The 24,749-nt window shown below is 33.1% G+C and overlaps 2 protein-coding genes across 3 annotated transcripts in view; one reads left to right on the top strand and one right to left on the bottom strand.

The window, feature by feature from the left end:
* Window positions 1-23,040, top strand: part of LOC139502718 (protein Wnt-9a-like) — a 48,562-nt gene extending 25,522 nt beyond the window's left edge. For both annotated transcript variants that reach the window (XM_071292281.1, XM_071292280.1), the window contains exons 3-4: window positions 13,602-13,870; window positions 22,148-23,040. In XM_071292281.1, the coding sequence (XP_071148382.1) occupies window positions 13,602-13,870; window positions 22,148-22,621 (743 nt within the window). In that variant the 3' untranslated portion in view covers window positions 22,622-23,040. The remainder of the gene's footprint in view (window positions 1-13,601; window positions 13,871-22,147) is intronic.
* The window catches only part of LOC139502590 (protein Wnt-6-like), a 466,832-nt gene that overhangs the window by 275,898 nt on the left and 166,185 nt on the right, over window positions 1-24,749 (bottom strand). The window lies entirely within an intron of this gene.

The following is a 24,749-nucleotide window of genomic DNA, read 5'->3' as shown; positions in this document are numbered from 1 at the left end:
TTGAGATGACTTGTTAAAAATGAAATGTTTGTCCTTACTCAAACAGCATAGCCCATTGTTCATTATTAGGTTTCGCTTCCAATCCTTTATGTCAAACAGCGTATTAATTTAGATAGACTCTTCAACATATTCATAAATAAGGGGACTGAAAAAAATGTCTGAAATATTTGGTGCTGAATTTTCAGCATACAACAATCACCTATTGAAAATGCCTGAAATAATTTGGCGCCGAATGTTCAGCATACAACAGAATCCAAGAAAAATGCCTGAAATATTTGGCGCTGAATAATCAGCATACATCTATCAGTCAAGAAAAAAACATGAAATATTTGGTGCTAAATGTTCATCATTCAACAGTTATAAATTGAATATTCAGCTAGCACAACTTTGAAGTTTGCTTTAAACAATTAAACAATAACAACAATCGAGTAACCATCTAGACTTAAGAAGGTAGACCGTCCATCATGAACAGGGTAAACATCCAGACTTAATAAAGCCCTCATATAATGATATACTTCAGATTTAATTAACCAGATATATTAGTATAGTAAATCATTAACTATAGGTCTGTCATGTGATTGCCTCGTTTCTGTGGGTTAACTTATCACTTTGTACTTAACCTTCCTAGGCCAGAATAAACAAATACGTGCGTATGGGGTTCTCGTCTCAAATACGTGCGTATGGGGTTCTCGTCTCAAATACGTGCGTATGGGGTTCTCGTCTCAAATACGTGCGTATGGGGTTCTCGTCTCAAATACGTGCGTATGGGGTTCTCGTCTCAAATACGTGTGTATGGGAATCTCGTATCAAATATGTGTGTATGGGGATCTCGTATCAAATATGTGTGTATGGGGATCTCGTATCTACCGTGTGTTTATCCATAAAAAAGTCTGACACAAAAGTTCTAATTAACATTTGTAGTGAATAATGACAAAATTGTAGGTCGCCTCATATACTTGTTTAAAAAAATGTCAGATTAAGTTTTAAAATAAAGAATAACTGCTTTCCTTATTTCCTTTAGGTGGAAACACTTAAAATCCATATTTTTGTGTGGCCTTATTTCAAAGTTTTACTTGTATCTCTATGGCAAAGCAAATGCCGCAAATTGAGTGAATTTATGCTTATTCATTGTTATCAAATAAAATTTTATTTTCATTTGTTATATGCAACAATAGTTTATAGCTAAGTTTGTAAACGTAAGTCACAAAAGAGGAAAAGAAACTTATTTAGACCTGAAAAAATACCCGAATTATTTTTACTTTTCAAAATATCCGGTAGGTTTACCGAACATTTTTCTGTGGGTGGTTTATAACTTATCTCTATAGTTAAATCGAAATTGCATATAATGTACACTTTAACTCATTTGATGAAAATCGAACACGCCCTTGTATTAATATACTTATTTTAATTTCATGTAATGCTATATGTAATTAATCCTCTGTTTTTAAAGAAGTACTCCTGACTTCAAAGATGAACAAAAACCTCATCAATCAATCTATTAAAAGATCTTAGATTATTAATTTAACAAATCTTATCTGATCAAAGCACTGAATTTGTTTAATATAAGATTTAAATTGGATAAAAAAGATTTTGTAATTTAAGACTTGTTTTAAGTATTCGAATGTTTATTTATTATAAGTTCAAATTATATTATGCTTGACGAAAAAAAAAAACATATTTTAACTGAAACCAAAAAAAAAAGACATGTGTTAATGTGTGAATGTTTTAAGTAATTAACACGACTAATTCACCATATTGTTCTTTAACTTGCAGAATAATTTATTAAAAAAAATCCATGTTCTGTTTCTTTTTGTGTGATTTCTGCTGTTCTGGTGCTGATTTTGCATCATGGATGGGCGGGGGGGGGGGGGGGGGTCACCTCATGTTCTTTGTTTTTATAGGCTTCGTGTTGAAGACCTACTTTGTCCTATAATGGTTTACTTTAACAAGTTGTGACTTGGATGAGAGAGTTGTCTCATTGGCACTCATACCACATCTTCTTATATCTAATTAGCTTCATATGAGTACTTTGAGGTTCTGACATTGTTATGTCTCATTTCTGAGAACTAAAATTCCCCCTTCCCCCAAAAAAACTCTAAAACTAGATTGTCTTTGACACATATTCCCGTTGAAAGCTATAGGAATCGCACCAGTGCATGCTTGTCTAACTTATATTGTAATGTGCTATGTCTTTTACAAAATTTGGTATTTATGGCAGCCGTCTTTGATTGATTCTTGGTTTAATTCATTCATAACGTATATAGATCAGGGACGATGTAGAGCTTGAAAAAATGTATATAAACTTGACACAGAATGTTTATTGTAGAACATATATAAACTTGACATAGAATATCGGTTGTTGAACACCTACTGTTGTTTGGTACTTTGGTCTTCTTGTTACTGTAAGCATGACGATAATGTCCATGTCCTTCTTTAAAAATTATTAATATATTATACAACTGCAGTTTCGATAAATTTTGTAAAATTTGTATTTGTTTAAAATGGAAAAGGAATTGCAAATTAAACCCGTAATTCTTTGTTATGAAGAGCGATGTGTTAGCTTTCGACGGAAATCCGAAACAGTGGCTTATTTAAGTTTAGCAAAGCAGCATTATCACTGTTTCGGAGTTTGGTCTTTTATATTAGAACGTATTGGAAGTACACCACTAATTCATGGTCCTATTGCTTTCTATGTTAAATTCCTCCGTTTCAAGCAGGCACACCACTTTTGTTTAAAGTTCAATTTAAGTGGCAATCATTGCATTTCAAAGCAACACTTTATGGTGTCTGGTACTGAAAAAATCAACATACCTTTAATGAACTGGTTCCCGGATCTTCGGATGTACCAAAACAGGTACTTCAGACCTGACAAACAGACAAAATGTATCCTCTTTTAAAAATTTGGTGCAGTTTTTTTAATATTCAAAATTAAAAGTCCAAAAGTGTTCTACAATGATCACCAGTCCTTCAACTTTCATTTTTTTTTACCAAAAATACCTAAATACTCTACATATTTTGAAAGTTACACTCATGCAAAGGAACTATTTTGTGTTAAATATGTACTACTTTCTGGTATTTGCTTTCTGGCCGGGCCCGAATTAGTGGTGTTACACCTATTACCAAAATCCGCTTTCCAAATGTGACTCCGCTATAGTGAAACTTACACAGAGATAATGGCAATGCTTTACATAGTTAATAAAAATTCCAAATTGACAAGTAATACAACAATATCATATTATTCATAGATATTATTAGATTTAGTCCTGAAATACATAAAATATATGTGCTGAAATTTGATAGGGCCAGTAGTTCTGCAAACAGTTTTTTTTCTTCATCATAAATGTTTTTACAGTAGAAACAATTTGACTTTTAAAAGTACCTCAGTGGCGGATCTAGAAATTTTCATAAGAGGGGGCCCACTGACTGCCTAAGGGGAGGGGACGATTCCGTCACGCTTCAATGATTCCCTATATAACCAACCAAAATTTTTCTGAAAAAGGGGGGGCCGGGCCCCCTAAGCCCCCCACCCCTAAATCCGCCTCTGTACTTGTTCAAAAATGAAATATAAATCGTGAGGGTACGCATTAAGCCAACTAAACTAGGATATGAATGAATGAGCAGAAAATCATGTATTTCGTAGTTCTGTAAGATGTTGCATTTTTTTCTCGATTTGATGCGTATGAATCTTGTTCTTTGTCATTGTTGTTTAATTTTTAAAACCGCCTAATTAATTCACAGGATTGCATAGGGTGCTCATTATGATTTTTTTAAAATTGGAAAGTGTTGTTACTTAATTTTATTAATCATATCAAAATGACATGTGTAATTGATTTGTTTTTCTATATAAAGAAATTATGAAGAGAGAAAAGGGAAAAAAAACGGGGTTTACTCGAATGATAACTTATCATACGTCATGCCTTATCCGGTGTATGTTAAATTTGTATGAGGAAGATTTATTTCCCGGTTTGTAAAATAGAAAATGACAAGATATCGAAGTCAATTTGATGCGCATATATATGAGTTTTGGGAAAATACACTGGATTTCTCGTCCTCGGAAAACTAGAGAATTGGAGGAAATTCATTATGAAAATTTGAACATCCATATCTTTGGTCATGTGCATGTAACCGTCAAAGTCGATACATGCTCAGAATGTTTCCAGAGCAAGTCCAACATAATTCATTTCAGCCTTAACTGACCATTGACATCTCAGAGAAATTAATTTTTCTACAGTAGGGTAAAGTGTTGGTCAATTATTAAACTAAGGTAAAGTGTTGGTCAATTATTGTTTAATCGGGTCTGATAATATATTAAATTCGGGTAAATAACGTTTAAATTTGTCAGGTAATACATCTTAGTGTCACAGTATGCAATTAAGTTCGGACTTTACTGTCCACTGTATTATCTATAATGTTCAGGTTAACGTGGCATTTGTCACTGTGTTACGCCTCCCTATTGTGGGTCATTCTAAAAGTGTATGCCCTTAATCCCGATCCGTATTTAGACGGAGAATGTCAAGTGATTGAATTATACGAAGTACGACAGGTGTCTATTTTAACCTAACTTGAAAAAATCTGTGCCCTCCGACGGCATAAAGATGATATCGAGTAAATGTATCAATCGTAATCATTCGGTATTCGATCGGTGGATTATTATGGCACGCCTGCATAATTTCCGGATTTTGAAAAGTGTTACACTTTCCGTGTATTGAAGAATCTTCGACAGAACTAGTTTTGATGATCTTCTGCAACCTGAAATTTCAAATCTTAAGTCTTGTTCTACCACACCATTTTAAATACATGGGTAATCTACATTTACCACTTGTGCAAATAAATGCACTTTAATGAACATTCAGTCTTTTGTTATTAGTTCTCGTTATGAATATGCATGTCTTGCCTGGTCGGTGGTTAAATTGAGGTGTTTGTGGCCGTAGGGCAATTGTTGATGATGGTATTTATATGATCAACGTCATAACGTTTCCGGGTCACATAGACAATACAGAGCATTGCATATATACTGTATCGATACATGACTGTTGTTGAACTGAGGTTGTGAGTTTGAACCCCGCACTTGACAGATCCTTCGACTCCCATGCAAGATTATTGGACAAAGATTGTCTGTTTTTCTGCCCATCATATTTGGTTCTCTCTGACTGTGCACATCGCTTCCTCCACCAATAAAAAATTGCAGCAACGAAATAGCCAATAGAACTGAAAAAGCGTGCATTAATAAAAAATACTCCGGTACAAAGGAAAAAATACCCCACAATTAAACAAGTTAAGACACTGATTTAGTCTAAGAGGTATTTCAACAAAAAGAATTGTACGAATAAATATATATCCTTATGTTTTTAGTGAAATATTTTGTATGAAACAAAATCTTAGCTTACAACTGAATAAACTCATCAACTATAAACATGTGACGTTTAACATGATGAGATATGACAAGACAATTCATATCCACCGTTCTTGCCACATGTCATTTTACGACCTGTAAGGTGACCATTTACGGCAATCGAGGTGCTGATGTCGTTATTTTCAACAATGTTTTGACAAAAGGTTACAAATTTAAAAAGCTGACAGAATAAATGATATGACTACAGATTCTAATTTATTTATAAGATGTTATTACTTGTCTGTTTAACAAGATGTCCGCCTTCTGTTGTAATTAATTTTAACACAATGTAACACACGGAAACAAATAGGAATCCGTGTAACGTTATTTACAAATTGAAGAAATTGTTTTTTGACATGATCAAAACACAAAATTTCGACAAGTATCTTGCACAGAATTATATAATTAATCAATAAATGTTATGACATGTTGTCTGCGACTTTCTTTGAAGATTGAAGAGCTGGATCATTTTCGTCATTAACATTCAATGTAAATGCACCCGCGGAACTTATTATATTTGACCCAATTAGATTATTAACATGTAATATCAAGCATTGTTTAATTGAACTTTTTTCGACATGGTTTTGTTAATTGTTGTTGCACAGCTTCTCTCTGTCTACGTTTAACAATATCAAGATTAAGATATTGAACATAAATAATTTTATGATTCAATTTAGCTTCAATGTTCTGTTTTAATGTCTTGCTTACTTCGATTGCAGAAGTTTTGGGTTCGAACACTAGATTCGTTGACGTTATGAAAATATCTATAAGTTGGTACTGATTTACCATTTGTGAGGCCCCTCATGGGGGGGGGGGGGTCCTAGTAATCACATAATCACCATTTTTTTGCCAATATAATCACATAATCATTAAATATTTGCTTATCTTTAGTAATCAAATAATCATAAACTAAAAATACAGTCCTAGGTAATCAAATAATCATGAAATATTTGGCTTAATAATCAAATAATCATTAAAAAAACGGCCAAGTAATCACATAATCAAAAACCCCATGAGGGCCCTCATTTGTCTTTTAGGAGTAAGAGCAAAGATGATTCCATTCAAAGTCGAAACATTGCGCCTAGGTAGATTGACAATTCTTCCTTTAGACTGTTATTAGCTTTCATAAAAGCTGGCACGAGACAATTACTGCTAAGCGTGTAATTCTTGTATAAGCAGAATCCATTTCACACTAACACTTGCATATTTTCTTCTGAAAAGGTTTGGACTTTTCAGAATCTAATGAATCATGGGTAATTTCATTGTTTGTACCCCAAAATGAAAATAACGTCACGTCATTGGTTAAATTTCCATTGTATGTTACATTTTTAACCAACCAGGACGTTTTGGTGTACACTTTTGAAAATATTACCCAGGATGCATTAGATTCTGAAACGGCGAATTGCACCCGTAACATTAATCATCCAGGTCAGTTTTAATTTGGGTAGGAAACAAAAGAAACTTGAGAAAACTTCCGGTATTCGACAGCAAACAAGAGAAACTTGAGAGAACTTCCGGTCTTCGACAGGAAACAAGAGAAACTTTAGAAAACTTCCGGTCTTCGATAGCAAACAAGAGGAATGTGAGAGAGCTACCGGTCTTCGACAGCAAAACTGGCATTCCTTGTCAAGCAAAATTGGGGTCTACCATACCTTGCTGCATTCAAGCGGGATACAAATTGATAGAACCTGTGTTGACAGGCTTTTAATAACTGCAGTTAAACTACTTAGACCATTCGCATCCTTTACAGCTAATTTCCTAATGCTTGTAGAGTAAAACTTTGGTTGTCTTGCTAGCTTTGTTTGTGTTAACGTTTACTCTTGCTTTGTAATTAACATTGACATCTTCAAACAATATATATAGGCATAATTAAACCTGTATATATTATATTTAAATTTGGGCGTTATTCCAATTACTAATTGTTCAATATACAAACAAAGCAAGCAAGCTAACGAAGTTAAAGTCTTACTTTACATGCGGTAGGAAATTAGCTGTAAGAGACTAGACAAGTTATAAATAATTTCACAAAAGATAAGTAAGACCTGAAATACAAATCAAGTTTCTTAACTTGACACAATTTGGTTCAAAGTTGTCTCATTGGCAATCATACAACATGTTCTTATTTTTTAACTACATCTAAAAACGTATTCTGAGACTGTGACAACCGACACGGCTGACGTCTCCTTATTAAGTACAATGATATATGTTGTAACTTTAACATCGCGCTTGGAAATAGAAACGTTTATCATCTGTCTAAATTTGAATAGTTTTATGGCATGATTGATATTATTTCTATTGTACACAATTAGCTCGTCCTGGTAACCCGAATAATTCAGGCCCTCACTGTTATCGATCACTCCTACTCGCGAGGTAGCAATCGTAGAGCAGTGGCATTTTCATGCTAACGACTGGATTATTCGGGTAAGAATTCCCAATTAAACCATGGTCAATGTATAGTGTAAATCAACTGTTTTCCAGGATACCATTCCCAGTTAAAACATGTTTTTTGTTCGCGCGAACTTCTGTAGTAATTTAAGAGAAGATCAAAGTATGACATCTTTGAGGTATGGCTAGCCAAAAACAAACAGGCTCAACCCACCATTTTTTTTCTTAAAATGTCCTGTAACACGTCAGGCTATAGCAGTTGCTTTCAAATAGTTCGTTTCTTTGTGTGTTGCATTTGGGTTGTTTTTGTTGCGCTTCAGTGGTTCTGTTCTTCCATTGTTTTCGTATTTCCTTCGGTTTTTGCAGTTTGTAACCCGGATTTGGTTTCTCTCAATCGATTCGTGACTTTTGAACAGCTGTATACGACTGTTGCCTTTCTTTATCTTAATATACTCGATTCATAGTAAGGTTGTTTTTCGATCCCAGTTAAGTTGAGTAAATTAACCGATTGCGAACATTATTTGATTTACTGTATTTAGATGTTAAATCTTATCGTGAGGACAAATAACGCCAGTATAGCCATATCCCTTATACTTTCAATGGTATTATGAAACGCAGTGTATCATAGTTTAATAGTTTGAAGGACAGAATGAGTTTGGATGTTTCAGTCTTGAGATAGCAAACATTCAACACTCATGATTGAATTAAATTAATATTTTGGCATAATTTCTCGAGTTGTATAAGTAATAATAACAACGATTTACATTGTAGTTAGAAATGAAAATGGAATGCGTTTATAATATGTGTGTAATTCGTGTTATGTCTTTGAGTATCACGTAGTACAGCATGCAATATTGTCTGTTTTGTTAAGAGGTTTGGATTAGATAGAGAGGTTGATCTACGGCTTTACCGACCGTGCAAAACCTCATGGGTAGTACTCCTTCGTCGTCGTCATCTGCTGCTGAATCAAACCGGAAATAGGTCATACACGTGACTGTCTCAACAGTTGACTGTAAATTGAAGTGAGATGGATTTTGAGAGTCGTAATGTGCATGCTGTAGGCAGTTTCATTTATGCTTTTTTTTGGAATTTTCTTGTGAAACTGAATTTGATAAATCATTCATGTCCGTTGTTCTAGATTTACCTCCGTATGAAGGTCTTGGGGGTTGTCAAGGAAATAAAGAAAAATTCCTAATGAATAAAGGATAGATAAGAATGGGTAAACGATTAGAATAGAGAGGAGAAGAGAAACATTTGGTGCTTATTTAAAAAAAAAATATGGCTGCAAAATAATCTTTAAAGTAAAACCCGACGGGAATTTACATTAACAGAAAAAAAGCCTATAAATAAGATTTCAAAAAGGAAGAACTATCTTCCCATCCAGATCCTTATGTAGTGAAAGATATGTACCTCTTTCTTAATATTATAATGAAATAACACAAAAAAATCCCCATTTATCACTATTGCACACATTTTAAATGGATAGACTATATTGCCATACAGTATACTTTGAAAACTGTTACTCATAGAAATTATGAGAGAAGTATTTAAGATGTATCTATTCTATGAATAATTGGACACCTGCAGTGCGAGGTATGTGTGAAAAAACATACAAGAATGAAAAACATTGACAAGTAATTGAGCGAAGTCAAAACACTACAATTTGTACTGTATCTTTACTGTCTGTATGATATATCATTTGCAAGGTAAATTATTGTACACATATATATACCTACGATAAACACTTATTTTGTATGTTACACAGTGCGTATATGCTATTGACCTTTATTTTTAATACTGAAAGAAACTATTTCGAAAATTAAGTGTCCGACTCCCTCAGGTACAGTGCATCAGTGTATATACTAGTATATGCTATTGGTATGTATTCTAATAATTAAGAAACTATTTTGAAGCTAAGTTGCCAACTCTCTTTCGCAAAGTTGACCTTCGATTAAATTGTCTATTCTTTTTATGTTCCTTTTGGTCAGATAGCTCAGAACGTATTTAGGAATTTTCGCTCACTGACCATTTAATGTTCTTAGTGAAAGTAAACCCAGAAAAAAGCACCCATAAATAAAATCAACTATTCCTGATAGTCATTTCCAAAGAAGAGAAATTTATATACAAATTTACCACACTACTTGGAAGAACTGGTTCGCTGCAATGAAAAGCACCGTCGATAGCAGATTTTGCATGTTAATTTATATGTATTCAATGTGTTTATAAAAACTTCTTGAAGTACTCAAGGTCTCCATATTATTTATAATCAAACTCAGTGGTACAAAGTGAAGCTGATAATATTAGTAAATTGATGTAAACAAATTTCATTTAGTTTTCATCATTTCTCTTCATTGAAGAAAACAAGCTTTTTGCCAGAAATATGATAATTTAAAATGAAGTTAAATTCAGGCTTTCCAAAATGACATTCTGGAAAGGTTTGCCTGAAACTTCGATCACAACTAATCCTCTCAATCAACGAAAGAGTCAGTTACTCTCTTGCATCAAGTCCTTCTAGTCGTCTCGGGGTTGTACCAGTTGGCATGTTTGAAACATTTATAGAAGTATACATGTGTCACAGTATGATAATATAGGGTTATTGCATGAATATTGGGGAATATTGTCCCGAGTAGAATTTTATATTGCACGAGCTTGCGAGTGCAATATATGTTCTACGAGGGACAATATTCCCAAATATTCATGCAATAACCCTTTTATTGTATAGCAATATAATATTTTGAAGTAAACATTGGTTTATACTGAGATTTTGACGTTGATGACGTCATGAGTTTGAAGATTTATTGCACTAGTGCAATATTGGAATTTATTGCACTCTAACTTTTGGTTACTTTCTGTGGGAAATATTATATTGCTATACAATAAAAACCTTTCTTGCGTTACGGGATATATGGATATGTATAGACATTCCCAGTTGAAATGCAGATGTTAATTTTTTTTACCCATATTCAACCTTGAAATATTTGCGACTGGAAGTTAAACTACTTAAAAGTTATCACATTTGCACTATTTGCCACTGGACGTTAAACTACTTAAAAGTTATCACATTTGAACTATTTGCCACTGGACGTTTATCAAACAAGAACAATCAATCGATCTTATTCTGAAAAAATACGCCGCTTTATTGTTTAACCTATGATTAAGATACACCCTTAAATATCTTTTTTTGTAATTAATTTTCATGTTCTGTTAACACGTTACTCTGTAAATATGAAGCGATATTGAATAGTAAATCTGAAGAGCAATAAACTGTTGGAACTAATAAAACTAACAAGTATATTGTGAGATAAATATCACCTTTAATTTGTTGGTCATTTTTTTTGTGTGTGTGGATATCAGCAGTTATCACACACTAGATAAAAGAAGATATTTATAGAGCCGACATCAAGTATTGCGCGAGATAAATCAGATTGTCCCATTGAATTATCATCAATTTTGTGCTTATGTCTGTTTTTAAGACAGACTCAATCAAGTTTTTTTGTAGGATTGTTTGGCCTTTTAATATACAAAAGTTTATTGCAAAATACCATCGTTTGTATGTTCGAATGCAAGTTTAATTAAAATGTCGGTGCTTCAACACTTATCGACATGATTTATAATTACAGCACCGATTAATAAAAGTTTGAAAAAAAAATATGAAAATTTATTAAGATTGCAACTTCCTTGAGCAAATATGACAAAGATGGAATGGTTGTCCAATTCAAATCCTTCCAGGTAAAAGTTGCTAGTGATTTTTTTTAGCTGTTCATACTCTGAAAAGTCTGGTTATGGCTATTTCAGAGAACAGGTATACTTTGATATTTAATTAGATGAATTTGTCTTTGTTTCTTTGAACTAAATATGTTTTTTTTGATAGTGGTTTTTTTTTCGCTACCAATTTATAAACTATACTTGTAAAGTTGGAACAGACTATACAATTGTATGCGCATCAAATATTTGTCCTTCGGTTTTCCTAACTAATAAATGATTGGTATAATTAAAAGTTGGCAAAGACAATCGGTGTAATTTAAAGTTGGCAAACCAGGAGTAACGAATGCGTCTGAATTATTTGTCAATTGCGTGTAGGGACTTAGTTTCATGAATTAATACACCTTGATACCTCGGTTTTTTCCATGGTGAAAATTAAAAGCTTAAAATTTAGGATAAATATACATCTGATAAGTTAACTTACTTACTGTCTCAAACTATTGCACTTGTAATATTTGCTGTTGCACTTAATGCCATGGCACATTATTACAGTATTTAGGATCGATTTTAAGGTACGGCAAATATAAAATATTATTAAACGATTTGCGAGGATTTGAGTGCAGCTAAGACCGTTCAAAAACATTATTATTCAAATATATTGATATTAAAAGATGACTAAACTCTTGTTCATGTCGGATAAATTGTCACAAACATCGCATTAACCCAGACAGATGGCACGATAACAATAGAGAAGGAGTTATTCCGAATGTCATTTGCTTGCTAATGTATTCATGCGCGAACAACTTAACTAAATAGGAGACAATCACTTACATTCTCATCCACGGTCAATGATGAACGTTTTATTTGCAAATTACAAAGTAATTATGCGGTTTAACAAAGTCAACCCTCATAGACCACCCTCAACACGACGAAAGTTAAAATAAATTCGATGTTTATTGTGACAAAATATGGGAAAGTGACTTTTGCACACAACAACAGTTTTTTACAATTTGATTATACAAAAGTTTTAACAATTTGATCATACAATGCAATGGTTTAAGCGCTACAATGATTGCTGAAATTACTTCTTGTCCATTTATTAAACAAAATGCATCTCAACGGAATTTCCACCATGACGTAGGCTGATTTACATCTTTATATATTTAAAATGTAATTGCACTTTTGTCGCATTTTTGAGGTATTTAATAATTAATTTTAATTCTTTGCAGTATAACTTGTTGTCTGCAAGATGTACCGAACCTTCAAAGAAAATTAATGCATATGTATTAAAATATTAAATTTTATGGTCTTAGATATAAATATTATCAAAAATGTCTGCATCTTTTGAGTGCAAATGATCCTGGTTTTCCTTTGACAATGTGACTCGTTGAAAATGAGGTTAGGGCATTGAGAAACGGTATCTTTATTAGATTACAAATCTTGTAATGATATGTTCATATACCACGTTTAAAACTACCATTGAAAGTTCGTTATCTTAGTTAAGATCAAAATATTGAGACTTTGTATTGTTAAACACCGTAAACATCTAGTAAGTTATCTTGAAAACATAATTTATTTGAAGTTAACTGCGTCCCCTCCTCTCTCCCCCCCCCCCCGTCACTCAAAAGAACGGAAAACGAAATAAAAGAGCCATTAAAAGACTTATACTTCACTAGAAATTCATACTTCAATAGAAATTCACAAATAAAAATTGCTAGGAAGAAATAAATAGCGAGAAGTTCTATTATGGAGTTTACAGAATAGTAGATAATGAACAAAAGAAACCCGCAGAAATCAGTTAGATATAGCCAAAGCCTTAAGAAAAGAGAACAATTAGGTGTTAAAGTGTTAAGAATAGATCATATCAAATATACAGAAAGATACAGAAATAAAGACCCCCACTCCATTCAGACCCGCATAATTTCATGCATAAGAAGATGTGGTATGAGTGCCAATGAAACCACTCTCCATCCAAGTTACAATTTGTAAAAATAAACCATTATATGTCAAAGTATTCATTAAAACATGAAACAGACTTGAATAATATTCCTTCTTTATAACGACCACACAATTTTTCCCTTTCAATTTGGAATACATTTGTACATTTGTGTTGTCTTTTCAGGTTTCAAAGAAACGTCATTTTTATATGCTGTGTCGTCTGCAGGACTTGTACATTCGATATCACGTGGATGTAGCACGGGTCGTCTGGATCGGTGCACGTGCGATGAGTCGAAAAATTTACAAAATGAAGAAGCATGGCGGTGGGGTGGCTGTGGAGATAATATAAAATTCGGACTTAAATTTACAAGACGATTTTTAAAACGTGCGAAACGAAATGGAAAAGATGTTTTAGCCAGAGTAAACAGACATAATAGTCATTTAGGTATTAAGGTATGTATTCTTATGGTAATTCGTTGAAGATCATAATGTTGATGAAGGTCATAAGGTTGATCAAAATACTTCATTGATTGCTACACGGTTGTCTTCTATTATGTGTGTAGTCGAACAATTTTGTTGCAAAAATTGCCATCTTTTAGAGGTAATTTCCTAATGCTTGTGAAGTATGACTTTGGTTCGCTTGCTTGCTTTCTTTACATAAATGTTAGCTCATATATTCATATACATTTACAAGCAATACACATAGGCCTAGTTAAACCTGTATATATTATATTTAAATTTGATTGAATGTTATCCCAATTACAATTGTGCAATATACAAATAAAGCAAGCAAACTTACCAAACTCTTACTCTTCAAGCATTAGGAAATAAGCTCTAAAAGGTAAGTTTAATAGCTGTTGCTAAGGAGGTGGTATGATAAGAGCTATTTTTAATCCCTATGTCCCAGATAGTTTAAGCATTATTTCAAGTGTCCCATTTTCAATGGGTATATGTTTATATTATACTTTTTTTCGAATAATATTTTTTTTAATTGTGGTTTAAATTGTAGTACTAGTAAATCATTTTTGTTTTAAAAAAATATTGTCATACGATAACATTTTATGTGATTGCTTTTGACAGATTTATATATCTTATCAGACAAATAACAATGATTTTTATGTAAAAAATGTGTATTGAAAAGTATAAATGCCAGTAGCATATATCGAATTTGATTGATGACTAACCACAAATGTAAGCAAACCACAAACGTTTTGTCATGAGGATATTTTTACAGTGATTTTGGGCATATACTCTTCAATTTTCCACATTGAATGAATAAGTTCCGATCAGTCACTAACTTTAACATCGTAATGAATACATCAATGTTATGGGTTTAATGACTCAATGAACAGGAACGCATTTTCTCTCCCACATGTTGCATGACTCTCGTCCCCTCTTTGGTATCGGGGCAGCGTGACACCTAAATGTATGAAAGAAGATCTTTTAAACATGGACGCAAATACTGGTACCTTGTAAGAATACATATTGAACTGCAGACTGGTACCTTAGGAGTATATTTAAGCAGATTTTGGGCATATTCTCTTCAGTTTTCAACATTAAATGAATAATTTCCGACCAGTCACTTACTTTAACATCGTAATGGATACATCAATATTATGGGTTTAATGACTGAATGAACAGGAACGCATTTTCTCTCCCACCTTTTGCATGACTTTCAACCCCTCTTTGGTAAAGAAGCAGCTAAACGTCAGAGTAACAGAAATCAAAAAGCAACCCCCCCCCCCCCCAATAAAAAAAAAAAAAACCAACACCCACACTCACACTCACAGAAAAGTCATTTATATAAATCATATCTGACAGATTGTTCATGGTTAACTCCTACATTCATCTGATTTTAAATCTGACTTAAAATAGACGGAAAAAATGAGCAACATGACGGGTGTAACATGTGAAGCAAAATCTGCTACCTTTCAGGAGCGTTTGATATCGTTTCGACTTTATATGAACCTGAATGTCCCTTTTGTATCTTCCGCTTATTGTTTTTAAAGAAAAAAGCGATATCAATATTGTTAATGTTTCAGACCTTCAAGATAACTGCTGTACGGAAATAATCCGTTTATTTAAAAACAAATAGTCCCAACTGGTACACAATACTATTTTCTTGTATTCTTTTAAGTTTAGCCCATGTGTGTAAGTGTGTTAAGAAACACAAATATAGTCAATTTCTTGTCAGTATATACTAAATGTGTAAGCATTCATTCTAAAAGACACCAATCACATTTAGTTTGAAGTGTTTATTTAGCATTCGCGTGTATATTATAACCTCTTGATCCATCATGGAAAAAATGGCAAATCTACAAACGTGTTAAGCTTCTATCATTTTGTTTGTCAGTTGCCATCTGCTTATCTCCCCTTGAACTTTGATCATACCGCATACCTTTCTAGATATAGGTGATCTAGATATAGACAGCTCGTTGCATCTGGCAAAAGTACGTGCACCTTTATAGAAATGTATGAACACCACTAGAAACGTAGAAACAAGTTCATACTTGGCATTGGTTTGTCCACAAAGAATGATAAGTCACTTCCATTGTACAAATTGTACCCCCCCCCCCCCCCGACTGTTTTATTGACTCAATGCAATAAGTGGAGCTATAAGAAGAGCCATGCTAATGGCAACTGTTACACCAGGACAACAAATTATGTCATTATTCATAATAAAGACTTCAAAGATGAAAACCCCCACCCAGACCCTGGTCAATTTCGTCATTTTAGATGCCAGTGATCGTCTTCCTAGCATACTTTTCTCTTTTATTTATGCTGGTCGCAACATATTCTTATGCGATACACTCACTCGTTAGTTAAAATATAACTAACTCGGGTGATACATGTGGAGCAGGATTTGCTTATATCTGGAGCACCTACTATTATCCCCGGTATTTAGAAGGGTTCGTGTTGCTCAGTCTTTTGTTGTCTCTTGTGTACTGTTTTTTCTCTTATCTTTTTTTTTCGACTTTGACTTTGAATGTTCCTTTGGAATCTTTCCTATGGAATACTTTGGAATCTTTCCTATGGAATCCTTTGGAATCTTTCCTATGGAATCCTGTGGAATCTTTCCTATGGAATCCTGTGGAATCTTTCCTATGGATTCCTATGGAATCATGCGAATTACTCACATAATAGTCAGTTTGTATATAACTTAAATTGTATAGTATTTGAAGGAATATAGGTGTACTACCATCATGTCTAAGCTGTTCCTGTTTATGTACACTTAGTAGAGTAGTATTCCTTATAGTAAAATAAAATATGTTTTTCAAGATCCGAAAATATTAGTTAGCTCCCGATCAGATGAACTTCAAAGGGTAATAATAATTATAGCAAATGAATTTCTTTTCAAACATGAGGTGATTTCTCACAACATTAACAGTACGTTAAACTAACTGTGGTTTTCGATATTCGCTTTTACATGATGTGATTGAATAATGCACGTGCATTGGTGCACATTTATTGTGCGAATTATTTTACTTACAATGATACTACAATACATTTTAGACATGCCAAGTCGAAATAAACAAGCAATTTATTTAATTGGTTTTTTAAACTTTATATAAAAGAAATACAAGTGTTTATCATAAAGAAACGCATTTCCTTGAATAAACGCACAGACAGTATGTTGAACAATTATTTTCAATTATTCGTAAAATAACGTGAAGGAGTGTTGCTTGTTCGTAGAAATGGCGGCAATAAATTATCGTTCACTTACAGCGATGATAGAGACTTTGGTTTTAAATAAACTTTTGCTATTATGAATTATATACTAGATGATTAAATTATTTCATAAAGATATGAATAAAATTTACAGAAAATATTAATTTACATTTCCTGAAGAAAAAAACCAAACGAATCAGAGATATAAATACGTCTTCCGCAGCAAAAAAATCCCTCATGCGAAGGCAGTCTTTGGATAGTCTCTAAACAATAGTATATACTAGTTCAACTAAATGGATTTCTCTCATAACAAACGAACATAAAAAACCCTTAAAAACACAAGACTTACCAAAAGACTATAATAAGAAGCCTGTTTTAACTTGTTTGCTATATATATATGTTTACTTGAATACACAGCTTTATTTTGTGACTCTCAACTGTTGTTTTATAGTGGCAATATCGGTAAATATATTTTCTATCATCTTTTGCCTATCTAATGGTAACGCCAATTTGAAAATCTGTAACTAGTATCTTCAAACCTACCCGTCACCAGGTCTGGTCAAATCAAATTTTGACACTAATAAAACATGTTTTCACGTGTGATGCAGGATTCTGTTCTACTTGCAATAAAATTATTAAGACATAGGCAAATGTTTACATTTTTCAACATATATAATGCAGATCTGAAGGACATGAGCTTTAAACTATTTCATATAAACATTTTGTAGTGTTTATATCATACGGAATATGCAATTGAAAGTATTGTATAAATACTGAGGGCCTGATGGGTTATTTTCGTTCTTCGCGATAGGCGCATTTTCGCTATCATGATCCGTTTTTCTACAGATTTTTTTTTTATATTTTCGTGATCGGTGATCATGGAAATTTATTTTCTGTGAAATCGTGATTGACAAAAAATTAACTCGTGAATCGATGAGACCTCCCCACCCCCATATCAGGCCCCTCATAAATACTAAGATTGATTTCTCTAAATCGTGCAATATTTGTGTAGAATAAACACGCCGATGCAATCATTCATTAAAAGCACATTTACAGCTACGGTCAAACTTGTTTGTTTAGATTTTTTGACACATAAATAGGTATAATGGATCAAATTAACAAACCGAATCATGAAAATGTACTTAAATCGACTTCTTGTCCAATCAATCTTCGCCATTTGGCTAGCTGCAGGACTGCTTAATTAATCACCATCATTATTTCCTGCACTGTTATTTTGCTACGAACCGGTAATCAGTCAGCGACTTGTGATTTTCTGCATATGGAATGTCATTCAACTTATTACTTAAAAATATATTTGATATGAAAAGTAAAAAAATTACAATATACAGAAAACTGAAGAAAGAGATAAGAACTAAGTAGATGCACAAAAAAAAATAGACTTATCATATCACTGAGCGACCTCTTTTAAAAAATCCGAAACTGAATTTTAAGGATTTTCGTAGTCACGGTTTCCATATGTTTCGCATTTCGTTGAATCGGTTGCGCATGATCCAAAGCAAAATGAGCCGAGGCGTATAAAATATCGAGACAATTTTGTAATATGACTTGTTGCTCTACATTGTATATCAAATTCCTGAAGTTGGACTCTGTTTTTTTGTTAGATAAACTTGGCATAATTTTACCTTTCTTTCCAATGTTTTGGACCATCAAAAAGTGAAAGACATAGTTGCTTTTGCAATAAAATTAGATTTTACTTTTCAGAGTCAACGTTAGTTATTTTTTTTTTAAATGCCATTAATTTTGACCAAAAGAAAGATGTGAGAAAAAAAATCATGCATTTGTCGTATTCCATTGTCTAGTTCGTTTAGCCGTATTTTGCACAACTTTTTGGAATTTTGGGTTCTCAATGCTCTAAAACTTTGTACTTGTTTGACTTTATAACTATTTTGACTGGCGTACTAAATTATAATCCTGGTAACTAAGATAATCATTTAACAAAGACGGGAAAGCCTCCGAATTCCGCTAAGAAATTGCCATATATATTGAGCAAAAGGAATTGATTACAAACAAACAAAAATATGCAAAAAAGAATATGTTCAATGTCACGTATCAATATTTTCTATTGACCGTTATATGTACAAAATGTAGTTCATGTAATGGAAACGAAAAATTTCCGAATGCCCCTTAGGGTCGGACTTCCGAAAATAAACTACAAGCCGAAGGCCAAAAACACCCATTAAGATAGTCTGACGTTTGTAAGTTATACTTTACTGGTCTGTAATTGTAGAGAAAACACTCATAATCTATGTTAATTTATATAAATACATTGAAAATTGCAGCTATAAATTTTAAAATTGTCCTGTTGACTTTAATGTCCAAAAAGTCTGACTGGAAATTTTTGCTGAAATGTATATCTCGATGTAATTTTCACGGATTTGGTGTATATTTGTAGTTGACATATAATTTTTGATGTAAAAGTGTTTTATAAGATAAGTTTTTTATCCGGAAGAAACAATGAAATTAATTTCATTCGGTAACAAACACCTTCTTAGAAAATATGATTAACACAAAGACATTTTTTTTTATTAAATTCTGAATATAATTTGACGTATTTTGAAATTGAACTCTGATCTTTTTTTACTATGTTTAGAATTTTCGAAGTATCTGCTCATATACTTCATATATATTTACATCCTATTTGGCCCTGTTAAGCCGGGTAGTTTCCTTGAGATGTGCTTGTAAGAAGGGGCAGTCCTGCGTGCAACAAAAGCCTCGTTTTGAGATTAGTATACATTTACTTATTCATTTTCAAGTTCCAAAAAATAAGCAGATATTCGGGAAACCTAGTTCGATCTTGCTTTGGAAATCGGTAGCATGCTTGTTTAAAGAATAGTGAAAAAGTTTTGATTTATTGCAGCAAAAGAAAATATCCTTGAATGTTCGCCTGATGTCCCCTTTCTGATATAATAGATTTTTTGGGAAGTAAACTTAATTACACTTTTCATAAATTGTGTACAATAGATGAATATTAAACAAAAATAAGGACTTTCTTTTTCATTTTTGTATGAAGGTAAAAGTAGATCTAGAGGAAGTTATGTTAAAACTCTGGTCAAGGATTCAACATTTTACATGTGTATAGGGAAGGGGTAAAATTAAAAATTAAAACCAATTTGACCAAAAAATTTCAAAATATGTCAGGGCGTCAACTAACGATTTATGTTTAGTTGCGGAAGAATATTTTATAATGTTACTTTTCCCATGTTTATTTATAAAATTATTAATAATGTTATGTTTTTAAACGTCTGACACTTGCAATGATCACTGTGGCTAACCACAAAAACATTTTTTGTGTAGTTTTGTGTCTTTTCTCAACGGATATAGTGAAATTTATATCGCACTTTGATATTAATTTTTCCTTGTATGAAGATGTTAGATTAAAATATTTCATGTTTTCCTGGAAAAATAAAAAAAAATATTCCTCAATAAATTCTGCTTCTCGGGTTTCATTGTGGTTTTTGGGTCACGTGACGTCAGCTTGACATGTACGAAATTAATATAGCTGTCTTCTAAGATAATAGTAAAAACCTAATTGCACTGAATTAAGTAGTCTGCATTTTAATAACCTCGTTTTTAAATATGTTTGTATACAGAGATGAGGTTGTCTACCGATATGTGTTCATTTCGTCCCAATGTTTTGCTTCTGCTGCTAAACCGGTTTACAGAATCTAACTCGCACGATGTATAAATTCTATGCATCAATGTTCATACTGTCAATACAAATATTTTTATTTTGAGGAGGGACAATAGGGGGTCCGTTATCATGTTAACAACACCTCGATTTGGGCAAAAACAGTTAACTAAAATTGCAAAAATGCTTGGGCAAAAACAGTTAACAAAGTGGGTTGAAAACAGTCAACAGCTTAAATTGATCTCAGAAAACAGATAAAAACACCTTAAAAAGGGCCATAACATGTTAACACAAAAAGATATTGCCCCCCCCCCCCCTATTTTGGCATGCCATAGATCGACTAATATCCTCATACTATAGTTCATATATGGACCCTTCTATCACCCAATAACTTTATACTACAAAACACATTTGTATCATTCTCCCAACCCAAACCACTCATCCTAATAATAATAAAAACACATCCGACTCTATCCCATACCATTCCTTTGTGACTTTAGCGGTGTTGTGGACTTTAGAGGAGTTGTCCTTAGACTGCATTTTATTGAGGAGGGGGAGGGAGACGGAGAGGTTACCATTCTGTGATAGGAGGGGGAGGGAGACGGAGAGGTTACCATTCTGTGATAGGAGGGGGAGGGAGACGGAGAGGTTACCATTCTGTGATAGGAGGGGGAGGGAGACGGAGAGGTTACCATTCTGTGATAGGAGGGGGAGGGAGACGGAGAGGTTACCATTCTGTGATAGGAGGGGGAGGGAGCCGAAGAGGTTACCATTCTGTGATAGGAGGGGGAGGGAGACGAAGAGGTTACCATTCTGTGATATTTTTTGCTCGCAATAACATAAGTATCCATCAGAAGTTTAGTTAGGGAAACAGGTGTGACATTTAGCTTTTATAACAAAATTTAAATCGTAAAAGCCAAGATTCTGAAATTTTGTATGCTTTAAAATTAAAAAGTGCATACATACATATTATGGATCCGTTGTTCATATTGAAATGAGGCTTTGAAGATAGTAGATGATCTTTTCGATGAGAGTTATTATTTTGTTGAGAATTGTTTCCAAGTTGGAAACGAATACTGCTTTTAGCTAGTTTATTTAGTTCAATACCAATAAAGAAATTGGTAGCGCTTTTAGACGTTGTATTTACCAATCTTACACGTTACGGAAAATAGGGTTTTAAAATAACTAAATTAGAAACAAAATTGTGTTTTACGATATATTTACTATGGGTTGTACAGAATACTACGTTTATTTTGAATGCAATTCTCTTTACTAAAAGAAACAACACTTAACTCGGTCATTTTTGTGTGTAAAACAAGCAAAATGACACCACATCGTCACTGATGAAATTAATATTAATTACCAGTCTTTGTTTTTACATGTACTGAAATATATTTTGTTTTTAATTTCAGGTTGTGAAAAATCATGTAGAAACAAAGTGTAAGTGTCATGGTGTGTCCGGGTCATGTACAGTTCAAACATGTTGGAGACAGTTGTCGCCCTTTAATATCATAGGTGAAATTTTGAAGAATAAATACGAAAATTCACAGCAAGTTGAAATAGACAATAATCATGCAAATAGGAAAACAGCACACAAAAGACGCTCGACCAAAATGAGTGTTGTGGCTAACAAAATGCCACCGAGGCGTATGGAGATGATTCATATTGACAGTTCGCCTAGCTTTTGTAGGCAAAGTAGGTATTCCGAAGGAACAAAAGCGCGGGAATGTATCAAAGATCGTAATTGCAATTCCATTTGTTGTGGGCGTGGTTATAACGTGCAGACAAAGACTGTTTCAAGACCATGCAAATGTGAAGTTGTTTGGTGCTGTCAATTCCGATGTCAGCAGTGTCTTATTGACGAGGAAATACATTCTTGCAAATAAACTTTGCGATGCATTATGGGAACAAAAAGTTCATCGTTGTCCAAATAGAATCTTAGAACAAAAAAATTATAAAAACTTAGCTTTTTTTACATTTTAATGGGTGCTACAAATTGTGATCAGACAAAATTGTCTCAGTCATCGAAACGTTTGAGGCAGCTGTTACTTATCCTGTCGGATACAAACGTTAAATTGACATTGAAAAAGTAAAGCGTTGTATTGAGTTTTGATGACACAAACTGTCTTCCGTTTAAAACCAAAGATCCATAGATGTTTATATAGTGTATTTATTTATTTTATACATTTTAGACTTTAATTTATACATTAATGCATTATTTTGTATATATTTCATGTCATCTGGGATAACTAATTGTCTATACCAGATATTGTTTCATCTTGCTTACAAATTCATACTAACATGATGTTCTAGTTCTTTTGATATAACAGCCTCTTATTTAAATACAGGAAGGTTACATGTAAACAAAAATCCTTATTTTTGAATAACAAAACAATTAACAAAAAAAAAACCAAACATATTTTTTCATCTTTTTAAGTCGTAAAAATCTGGTTCTGCAGACGGACGGACATTGAAGTTCACTTGTCTCGTCCCTCGACGCTTTCAAAAATTCGCATTGGTAATGTCTCCGTGCTAGATCAAATGCGTATCATTCGTCCAGATATTTTGTTACACCGGTTAAATTTGCCGACTTTAATCATAAGGAACACGACAGGTAGCACAGGAAGTTATTTTTACTTCCGGAGTAAATAAGTCTTCCTTTTTATTTAAGAGAGGTTCGTCATGTTTTGATTATTTGTTCACTTGTTTCCCTCACAAAAATGTAAACATTTTGGGCATTATCCATACTATCTTTTTTTTAGTATCTTCAAATTACATAACATTACTACGAAACATAAACAATCATCAGGCGAAGATCCAGCCATTTTGAAAGAAGGTGTTCCAACCACACGAACACCACGAAACGTTCACATAATAAAAAAGACACCAACAACCGAAAATGGGATTTCCAAACCCTGGAACACCTCTTTTGATCAGCCAATGATCATGCTCGTAAGTCCTTGCCGTTTTATGAAAGTGGTTAAGGTTTAAGAAATCCTTAAAAATCACTTGAACGGTTTGTCAACAAGTTTCACGAACATATTATTCGCTTCTGCATGACACAGATTATTCTAATTCTGTTTCACTTGAACTTTTCATCTCAGATCCAGTTCAGTTCATGGTATGCCTGTAAATAGAATAATTCGACACCAGTGACCATTGACATAGAAGACACTTTAGCAGCTTCATGTATAAGTCACTGTGCGGCCTTTAACAATGAACAAATCTCATTCAACAAGGGAAGTTATACAACTGAAATGAATGTTCTATCGATCATAAACCTTGATGATTGGTCCTTCGAATTCGAAGCGATTATCTATATTTTGACATTTTGACATTGTCAATAATAAGGATTAGATAACTCACATGAATCAATAAATAAAAACTAGTTGCTTCTGTTCGAGTATCCTGAAAGTTCATATTCTGATTAAAACACTGGATCACTAGATTAATAAATAGCAGAATCTATTTTATGTCTTTTGCTCATTGTTGAAGTTCTGACGGTAATCTGTGTTTGTTTCTTAGTGTTCTTGCATTTACTTGCACTGTAATCCTGTCATGTAATGTTGTCATTTAAGCGGAATTTATAATCGATTTATGACGTTTGAACAACGGCATACTACTGTTGCCTTTATTTGTTTCTTTCTATGTTAAATTGTTCTCGGATGGAGAATCGTCTCAATGGCAATCACATCACATCTTTTTATGCCCCACCTACGAAAGTAGAGGGGCATTTTGTTTTCTGGTCTGTTCGTCTATCCTATTTCAGGATAAAGTTTTTGTTCGAGGTAATTTTTGATGAAGTTGAAGTACAATCAAACTTAGTACACCTATGATATGATCTTTCTAATTTTAATGCTAAATTATAGTTTTTATACCATTTTCACGGTCCAATGAACATAGAAAATGATATTGCGAGTTGGGCATCCGTATACTGTGGACACATTCTTGTTTATTTTTTTTATATCGGCGTTAAATCAATTGGTTCATGGAACGAAACTGTTTTGATTTATT

Source organism: Mytilus edulis, chromosome 14, assembly GCF_963676685.1.
Source record: "Mytilus edulis chromosome 14, xbMytEdul2.2, whole genome shotgun sequence".
NCBI lineage: Eukaryota > Metazoa > Mollusca > Bivalvia > Mytilida > Mytilidae > Mytilus > Mytilus edulis.
The sequence above is the reverse complement of the archived record's forward strand: the minus strand, read 5'-3'. Positions and strand labels throughout refer to the sequence as shown.